Below are 9720 nucleotides of genomic sequence, written 5' to 3'. Positions count from 1 at the left end.
GGCTGTATTCCTTTCGCCTGAAACCAAAAGCATCCGCTATGAGATACGCATTGACGTCACTGGGAAAGCAATTTTAACCATAACACCAGATAACACATCTGATTGGCTAAGCAGCTGGTGTCGTTTTGCAAAACGATTGAGGATTGGATAAAACGAAGGCGTTTTTCAATGTAGGGTAAGCACTTTTGAAAGTTGATTTCCCTGGAGCTTCAGTGATGGTTTCTGACAAAAGCGTTTGCGTTAATTGGCATTTATAGGCAAGAAATGCGGTTTGGTGAGGACTTAGACTACTCACAAGAGTTACGAGTAATTCTAGTCACGAACACAGTAATTTTCAAGTTAAAATAGACTTGATAAAAATAATAAGAAGTTAAACCTAGAATTCAGTCATTATATTTTGCATAGTTTTCGCTCAGGTAAGCACTGCTTTCCTTGCTTCCCCTCACCGATCGTCACTGAGCTACACTCATTTTGACGAAAGTAAGAGTAAATATCGCATTCTTTTGCTTTATTCACAGAGATTGCTTGTTCTGTTCACCCTTGCCCTATCGGTGAGTCAGACTGATTTTTAAAATTTACGGCAACAGGAGGATTAAACTTGTAAATTTAACTTTATTAGCTTCTTTTAAATTGAATTGACTTCATTTTGTTCTTAGCTACTATTGGATCATTAAAATCGAATAATAGGCTATACAACGCTTTGCAAAAAAAATCTAGTGTATTCCAATGGCCAGTGTTCTATTTTTCTAAGAATTCATTTCCATGTTGTTATGATTGAAGTTAATCTTTTCTCCATCAACTTTTTTCCAGTAAAGCTTTTTTACGGAATCAATTACCAGCAACATATGAGTGACGTATTTTCAACTGTTTTTTTGCTGTTGTGGAGCATTATAACACAAATACAGTTAATACAAAGCAGATGCTGTGCAATGTAATATACCTGTACAGCACGAGCACACGTGTTTCGATGCATTGGCGTGCTTGTCTTGTGATTAGTCTTGCACGCAGAGCAAATTAGTCCAATATACATACTTGAACATATAATTTGGATACAAAGACTAGTAGTAGTCTAGCATATATCTGCTTCATTATGACGGAGATATGGTATCTGGCTTTTGCTTACTCACGTTTTATGGTGTTGCTAATTACAAAATATTTCAGCCGTTGTATTATTACATCGTTATACTGTAGATGTATGAGTCTAATGCTACATTACTAACATTAGTCATAAAACGTCTGAAACTTATAAGTTATGAAATATGTATAATTTGTTTAGTGTTTGGAAACAGCGAGTTTAATATTGTTCCGATTTCAACGGACTTCATCGGAGCGCGAAGACGTTGTCAAGACATGGGGCAACAATTAGCGACAATCAAAAGCCTAGAAATACAAAAGAGGTTGACAGCAGAAATGGCAAATCTCCCACCACGCCCCCCAATAGTTCGATATTGGTATTACATCGGTTTGACTGGTGCCAACCCGACAACGTGGATATGGGAAGATGGGGAGCCAGTAGCTCTCCCAACAAATTCATTGCCTACTTTCCAAAACTGGGGACAAGGCGAGCCGAACGATCATGGAGGAAGAGAAGGTTGTGGTGTGATACAGCACAGCCCTGAAGGCGAATGGAATGACGTCAGTTGCTCACTAGAAGCCCATTTTATTTGCGAAAGAGGTAAAATAAAATATGCGATTAGGCTATGATGAAATGTAGCCTAAATTTTTTCAGAATTATTACTTCAATATACTTTCAACAAATATTATTAAAATTCTTTCGTTATTTCTGTAATCTTTACAACACAGCAACTAGTGTTTATAGCTGCACAATACGGGAAATCCAAAGTTGTTGCTTTTCAGAGAAATTTAACCTATTTTATTTACTGTTTTCGTCAGTTCTTCCAAGCAACTATCCCAATGCTTGTCATGGGAGTGATGGGATACCGTGTAAAAATGAAGGAAGCTGCATTAGAGACGGAGCATCGTATTTCTGTGAATGTTCAGGCCGTTTTTTTGGGAAGAATTGCGAAAACTGTTAGTGCAGAATATTGATATTGCCTTGTATAAACCGCATGTGTAGAACAGCACGTATCTCTCTTTTGTGAGACCTGGTCCACTACCGCTGCGACAACTTTATAGGCTAATGGTCATATCTTATCCTGGCCGAGAGTTGTTGGCTACAAAAAATAAAAGAAGCTTGAACTTACAGCTGAAAAAGCTTAGTGTTGAGTTCGGTCCAGCATTATTTAATTTAAATTTATTAATTTTCAGCTCAAGACTCATGTGGGGATCAAATCTGTCCAGTTGGTAAGTGGAAAACGATTGTTTACAGCAAGTTATAGCACATTGTGCTGTTCATGGATTAGGATACAAAAGTTTTGTTGATGAATAACATACTGGGTTTGGTTAATGCACATTTTAATCATTTATGATGATGTGATGCAGGATATGGGAAATTGATTGAACACCTCACAGTAACTTCATAAATGTGAGTTGTTTGTATTTTCAGTTTTAGCTTTTGAAGAAAAAGAATATCTACTTGTGAACAGTCCCCTGGTGTTTGATCGTGCAAGAGAGCGTTGTTCCCAACTTAGTGGCGAGTTAGCTGTGATAAGAAACAAAGACGTTCAAGAGCTTATTGCAAAACAAATGCTACGGCAGCCCCCTTTATCAAATCAGGAAAGAGGTTTATACTACATCGGCATGAGAGGAATGGATCAAAGATGGACTTGGATTAATCAAGAGCAGGTGGCGATTAACAAGTTTAACCTGTTGATCACTTTCCAAAAGTGGAGCATAGATGAACCTCCGAACAGCGGATCCTATTGTGGGGTGATGGAGCAATCAATACAAGGATTTTGGAAAGGTGTTTCTTGCGATGAACCGAGACGATTCATATGTGAACGAAGTAAGGGATGCTTGATCTCTCTTAAGCTTTGCTTTTACCAAACGGTCGTAGGAAAGAGACAGTTACACAAAAATTTAATGAGCTCTATATCAAAATCTGCAAAAAAAAGATTTTGCAATAAGTGATAAGCTACCTTGGTGACATTTTTATCTTTCATTCACTGTGCTTTTCTTTTTCAACAATTTATAAAAATAAGACGTGTAGATAATCCTGAAACCTTTCGCGGTTGTGGTAACATCAAAGGGTAGCTTTTGAACAACATACTTTTGCTTGAAGACGCAGCCAATCCTCCACCAATGATGAACCCTTGTGCCTCACAACCTTGTCAAAATGATGGGACGTGCGAACGGTATGGAGAAAATTATTTTTGTTCTTGTGCTGGATTTTACTCTGGAACCAACTGTCAACAACGTAAGTTGGTAGGGCCTACTATAACGCTAACTCTCTGCACATTATATCCAGACGTCGATTTATTTTCCACTTTTTAGTGTTGTTTATCGAGGTAAATCAGTCCCTTTAGCCTATATTGTAGCCAACCATCGAGGGCTGGATTAACCGATATGTCAAAAAAGCTCATGCTTGAGACATGAATGGAAAGAGGGCTCAGAGAAATTTTTAATGGCCAAATTTTCAATGAAATCATAAGAAGATCGCTCCATTAAAAATACCTGCCCCAATAGCTCAGTGGTTGAGCTTTCGACTTTGTGAACATAGAAATTTCAAGATCAAGCAACGCTGGTTCAACTCTCGGGGTATGTGCTAACATTTCGAGGACAGCAATACATTTCGAGGACAGCTTTCCATTTATTGGCACCAATTAGATGGAATAATGTACATACATAGGCGTAGCCAGGGGGGGGGCGAAAAGGGCCATGCCCCCCCCAAATTTTCAAAGTTTGGATTCCGAAGTTGAACCCTTTGTTGAAAATATAATATAATTTTTATAAATTTATATCGTTTTCCAAGACATCTGGCTATTAACACCCCCCAGGACTTGTTTTAGACACACAGAAAGACACCAATAAATTTTGCAAATCGTTGATCGCGCAAAGTTTTTGCAAATCGCAAAATCGCGCAAAGTTTCTTTTAACTAATCTGTGGAAACAATTTCAGAATCGCTTACTCTGTTGGGTTTTTGTGTAGCTGAGTTTTTTGTGTTCTCTAATTTTAGCCGCAGTTTTTGCCCGTTCGTGTGTAACAGCTACCTTTAATAAGTTAATAGCTGTTTATCTGCTAATAAATTTCATACAAATATTACCCTGAAAGTGTTTCCAGAAAGCGCTATAATCCATTATTTGAGTGTAATTTTGCAAAAATTTTCCGGGGGAGCATGCCCCCGGACCCCCTAGAATACGCGTGCCTTCGGCACGCTCTAACGCCCCACCAGCTTAATCCTTGCTTAACCACCAGAATACGTCACTGCACATCAGGTGGCGATGTCTTAAATCAAACAATTTGTCGTTCTCTTCAATTTATCAAATATTTGGCCCCCCCCCCCCAAATTTTTTTTCTGGCTACGCCACTGTGTACATAACTTCACTTAAACAACAAGCGGAAATCTCCATCTGTCAATCCAGGTAACCATGCTTGTGTCAGGTGATTCAACGCGAAACAAGTAACCTTTGCGAAACTGTCATGAATTTAAGTTTCCACAGATGAATTTGTAATCCGAGGATAAGGATTCTTTAATCTTTACCTTCTATAATGTTGATTAATTCTTATATTCAACAATTTTAATACAAGCATAAAAAAAATAGAGGGCAAGTTCCATTATACTTGTAACAATCAATGTGCAAGGCCTCGCGACGGGCTGCTTTGTATCTTGACCGAACGTGCTGTTTTGATTGTGGGATTCTTATGCTATATGTTATTATCGGTTACTGACCTGTAGTGACTTCTGATTGCGAAATCTTTATTATGTGACGTATTTCAAGAACATTCTACTGCTGCGTGAAAATCTAGAAGCTTCTTTAACTTGCTTGTTTACGTGTAATGCAACTTGACAGAACAATGAGTTCTGTAACATTACGTAACCTTCTCGAAGTTACTAGATCAAACAACCTGCTATAAATAGTGGTGTAATTTATTATGATTATTATGAGTTGCAGATTGTTGCTGCTGTGGTAGTGGGTAATAAATGCAGAGATTATTGTTGATTGAGAGTTGAAGTAATTGAATACAAGTAGGTGAGAGTTGGTGCTGATATAAACTGTGATCAAAATTAGAGTTACATGAGAAGCTGTGAGTGAACTTCGTTAAAGTCCTTCAAGAATTTTCATATATCATTTCGCTAGTAGAACTATTCGACATTTAATTGACTGCCTTTCGGCAATATCCCATTAAACTACGTCATTGAACCTTTCCAAGTGTCTTTCCTGGTAAGAGATAGAAAGAAATCGTGACAATACTTATAGTTTTCGTGGATCAGTGATTGTAAGTTGGACCAACCTTGGTTTACGATTATAGAGTCAGTTTGTAAATATTAGGGAAGATGGGCAATTTTTCACATATTTGTTATTTTCTCTCCATGCAAAGCTCATGCGTCCTCCTTTTCTAGCACAACAGTAGATCATAATCTTATTGCAACTTATTGCAATAGTCGGCAGCAGTGGCCGAGTGGTTAGCGCGTTGGGCTCGCAGTCGAGAGCCTGCGTGTTCGACTCCAGCCACCCGCACTTGCTGTTGTTTCTCTGGGCAAGAAACTTTACGATAATTGCCTCTACCCAGTGAAAGTAGAGTAGACAACCGGAAACAGACATTGCCGTCGGCTGCACCGTGGGTCAGGTGTACGTCGGAAGGCGTACACCGATGCATAGCGCTCAAGTCCGCTTTCCCGCAATTCAGGATAAAGATATGAAAAACAAAACAAAAACAATCCTGGTGTATTTAGAATTTCTTTTATTTCCAACTAAAAACTGCCGAAAATTAACTATAAAATTATTTGCAAAAAGTGACAAGGTTGTTCTACCGCATGAGCACCAACGGGCCTCTGCTGCTGGACCAACCGGCCACTTATCACATGGCAACAAGCTGATGCACTGAAGCTCAACGTGGACATCTAATGAATTGAAAAACATACATACATCACAACAACATAAACAATGGGCTACTGGTTCTTCAATATTCTTCAACAGAACGAGTTAACATTGTTCGTGGCGTATCGGGCTTCTTCGCCGGATTTCGAACAGAAATAGTCTTGTTGCAACACATCTTTGATAGCATTGTTAAGATTTTCAGAACTAAACAACCCTGTTTTGTTATTCTTTGTTTTAATTATTGACATCTTTAGTCTGAATACAAAAAGGAAGGCTTTGTTTAAGAATTAACTAGTGGCTTGTTGGTCAAACAAGCGAGTGACCCATTTGTCCAATGCATGATGGTTGTTGGATTTTATGGCCTTGTTCAATGATGGATAAAATACAAACATTTAACTTATTGCAATTTTATTTTAGTAGACTACGAATAGACAATTAATAAACAAATAAATGTTTTGAAAACAGAAACCAACAGGGGAAAAACTGTAGGACAAAAAAGTTGAAAATCTCTTTTTTACTCTGTCAAGCGTACTTTCTTTTGCAAAAACACAAAAAAGCTCACAGGTTCCAGCAAAGGATATTTCCAACACTAAAAAGGTTAATTTCGATTCCACAATAACATTTTTTCTGTTTCCAACTTTTAAATTTTAGAAATAGAGAGATGACCCGTTGGTGTTATTTGTGAGAATCAAAATTAAAGTTTTTAAGGATTGAAAACCTACATGCAACTCATACAAATCAATTAAACTTTTTCCACTTTCTAGTACAATTATTTTTTAGAGTGTGGGTTTGAAGCTTCCGCTACCAGACAGCCACAAACAATACGATCCCCAGGCTTTCCCAACAACTACCTGGACAATCTGGAATGCGAGTGGATTATTGTAGCGAATCCTGATTACTATTCAAGTATAGTCATCGCAGTGACGTCACTGCAAACAGAACAATGTTGCGATTTCTTAGAGGTAATTTTACCGCATACTTTTCCAATGTCATTGATGTTTTCCATTTTAGCATTTTTTTTGTCCGCATTTGTTTTTTTCTCTTCTTTTTGTTTCTTTTTACTATTTAAATTATGTAACTTTTTTTTTTCTTAGGCCTATATTTGGTTGAATGAGAGAGTGCAGACTCGATGACCTCTCACGCCTATTCAGGGCTACGGTTTTTCGGACTCTGCACCCTTTTGAACTATCATTGGATGCACACTGTATGTTTTTGTTTTCTTTGTGTAGGCTACGTTTAGTTTTGCATCCGAAAATATATATAGATGACTGACTGATTTGACGAGGCATGCACTTTTACTAACATTTTCACAGAGCGGAATACGTAATTCTAAACGTAATACATAAACCGTATGAAGTCATATCATGAAATAATAAGTATTTTTTCAGATTACAGATGGAAACACTGTCCATCTACTTCGAGGGTCTGCAAGGACGAACAGTGAAGGAGGAATCAAGAGGTTTGAAATGTCATCATCACCCGTCACCGTTAAATTTGTAACAGACGGAAACAATCAAAATGAAGGTTTTCAGCTCTCCTATTTTGTAACTGGAGGTGAGAAGTTTTTGACAGAGTCTACAAAAATTCAGATTTACGATCTATAACAAGGCGTGACCAAGTAAAATGATCATACTTTTATACATGTGGTTTAGCCCTACCTGGATTTCAAAGATTTCGATTTGCAACCGGTAGTAAAAAACGTTCCAGCGCAGTCCGATTCTTTTTATGTGTTGTTCTCTTTATGTTGTTACTACGTTATTGTTATTGTGTTTATTTACTGTACTATAGCACGCCATTGTGTTTTATTTGCAGGTTAAAACATGGCTGTCGTCTTCCAACAGATGATGTACAACTGTGTTTTCCCTATCAACATGCAAAATACGACTTTGTGCAAATCAATCAGATTATGATGAAATTGGTCACCAGACATCTAACACTTAGCCGTTCATAAGTTTAATGTGTTAAGTGATGTCACATCAATCCAATGTTACTAACTTTACTTTCGTAAGCCACCCACAGAAAAACAGCTTTGCGAAAAATAAACTTTTTTCAACGCTAATCTATATCTAAACCGTGCGCGGACATTTTGCCTAAAGACATTTTGCCGAAACCCATTTTGCCGAAAGACATTTTGCCGAAAGGACATTTTGCCGAAAGGACAAATTGCCGAAAGGACTAATTGCCGAACGGACTAATTGCCGAAAGGACTAATTGCCGAATGGACAAATTGCCGAAACAATTTGGAAAAAAATTACTTTGAAGTGACACAAAGTCTCGTTACTATGCAAGCAGTGCTTTTGAAATAGAATTACTTTGCTACTGTTGTTTGCTTAAACATTACTTTGAAGCAACACCAAGTCTCGTTACTATGCAAGCAGTGCCTTTGAGCTGGTAATTATTTTGAAGTGACACCAAGTCGCAAGTCTCATTGCTATGCAAGCAGTGCCTTTAAACTGGTAATTATTTTGAAGTGACACCAAGTCTCGTTACCATGCAAGCAGTGGCTTTGAAGTAGTAATTACTTTGCTACTGTTGTTTGCCTAAAAATTGCTTTATATGCAGTCTCCATAGTTTTGGAAATCAGTATTAGTTTAAGTGACACCAAGTCCCATCTATAAGTATATATGCAGTCTCCACTGGTTTTGGAGATCAGTATTAGACGTTTGCTTATATAACATTTCTGTCGGATACTTACGCGCTGTCGCACATAATTTGTGAGTGAAATCTGTTTGTGAATGACATTTATGTGTTATTAGGTTATGATAATACATTATAATGCATTTGTATAATTTCGGCAATTTGTCCATTCGGCATTTAGTCCTTTCGGCAATTAGTCCTTTCGGCAAAATGAGTTTCGGCAAAATGTCCATTCGGCAAAATGTCTTTCGGCAAAATGGGTTTCGGCAAAATGGGTTTCGGCAAAATGGGTTTCGGCAAAATGTCTTTCGGCAAAATGTCTTTCGGCAAAATGTCCGGGTACCGTACTGTACAACGCAAATGTGTGACTTTTAATTTCTTGTCATATCGCCACGGACCACCGGTGCAGTCGTCGCGGACCACCAAGGGTCCGCGGACCACAGTTTGGGAAACCCTGTTAAAAGTGAGTTAGCAAGCTTTCCAGCAATCCAATCACATTTAATCTTAGCCTATCGTTTAGAAGGTACCCGGACATTTTGCCGAAAGACAACTGTGGTCCGCGGACCCTTGGTGGTCCGCGACGACTGCACCGGTGGTCCGTGGCGATATGACAAGAAATTAAAAGTCACACATTTGCGTTGTACAGTACTTACTGCTTACCCTGCCAAAGATAATTGCAGCAGTTCTTTACAACTAAAATGATTTCGAAATCTTTTGCTATCCAGTATTGTAAGTCTTACTTGTTGCACCTTGGTTGCAGTTAAAAAGTTGTTTACGAAAAATAAGTGGTCTCATTGGCCCAAAAAAGTTTGGGAAACCCTACTTGAGATGCATTCATTAAAACCACGTAGCGTCGTATGTTGCATTTATTGTATGCAACAAAAATATTTGGGAAGTAGGCTACATGACTGGGAGAGTAGAATGAATACTTGTGAAAAAAATAAAACGAAAAATATTTTCAATTGACCACTTATAGCTTACGCACATCTGTAACAAGTTGCACAGCTAAATATTCTGCGTTGGTTCTTGGTTGTAGGCTACCACACCTTTTAATAAAAAAAATTTGATTTTTTTTAGGCTGTAGGCTATGAGGTTATTACGAGAAACGTGAATGCTAAAACTTCATGTTATGATTCGATCATA

The 9720-nt window shown here is 38.0% G+C and overlaps 2 protein-coding genes across 2 annotated transcripts; both read left to right on the top strand.

Moving 5' to 3' along the window:
• Positions 1–1410: 1410 nt before the first annotated feature.
• LOC145775475 (macrophage mannose receptor 1-like) lies at positions 1411–3030 on the top strand. The gene is made up of 3 exons (XM_082586769.1): positions 1411–1675; positions 2269–2304; positions 2507–3030. The coding sequence occupies exons 1-3, from the start codon at positions 1411–1413 to the stop codon at positions 3028–3030; spliced, it is 825 nt and encodes a 274-aa protein (XP_082442895.1).
• Positions 2727–8602, top strand: LOC145775081 (bone morphogenetic protein 1-like). Its single transcript, XM_082586279.1, has 5 exons — positions 2727–2905; positions 3182–3316; positions 6723–6902; positions 7329–7494; positions 7753–8602. Exons 2-5 carry the CDS (start codon positions 3236–3238, stop codon positions 7755–7757), a joined length of 432 nt encoding a protein of 143 aa, XP_082442405.1. The 5' UTR covers positions 2727–2905; positions 3182–3235; the 3' UTR covers positions 7758–8602.
• Positions 8603–9720: the final 1118 nt, after the last annotated feature.

Source organism: Aplidium turbinatum, chromosome 8, assembly GCF_918807975.1.
Source record: "Aplidium turbinatum chromosome 8, kaAplTurb1.1, whole genome shotgun sequence".
Lineage (NCBI taxonomy): Eukaryota > Metazoa > Chordata > Ascidiacea > Aplousobranchia > Polyclinidae > Aplidium > Aplidium turbinatum.
The sequence above is the reverse complement of the archived record's forward strand: the minus strand, read 5'-3'. Positions and strand labels throughout refer to the sequence as shown.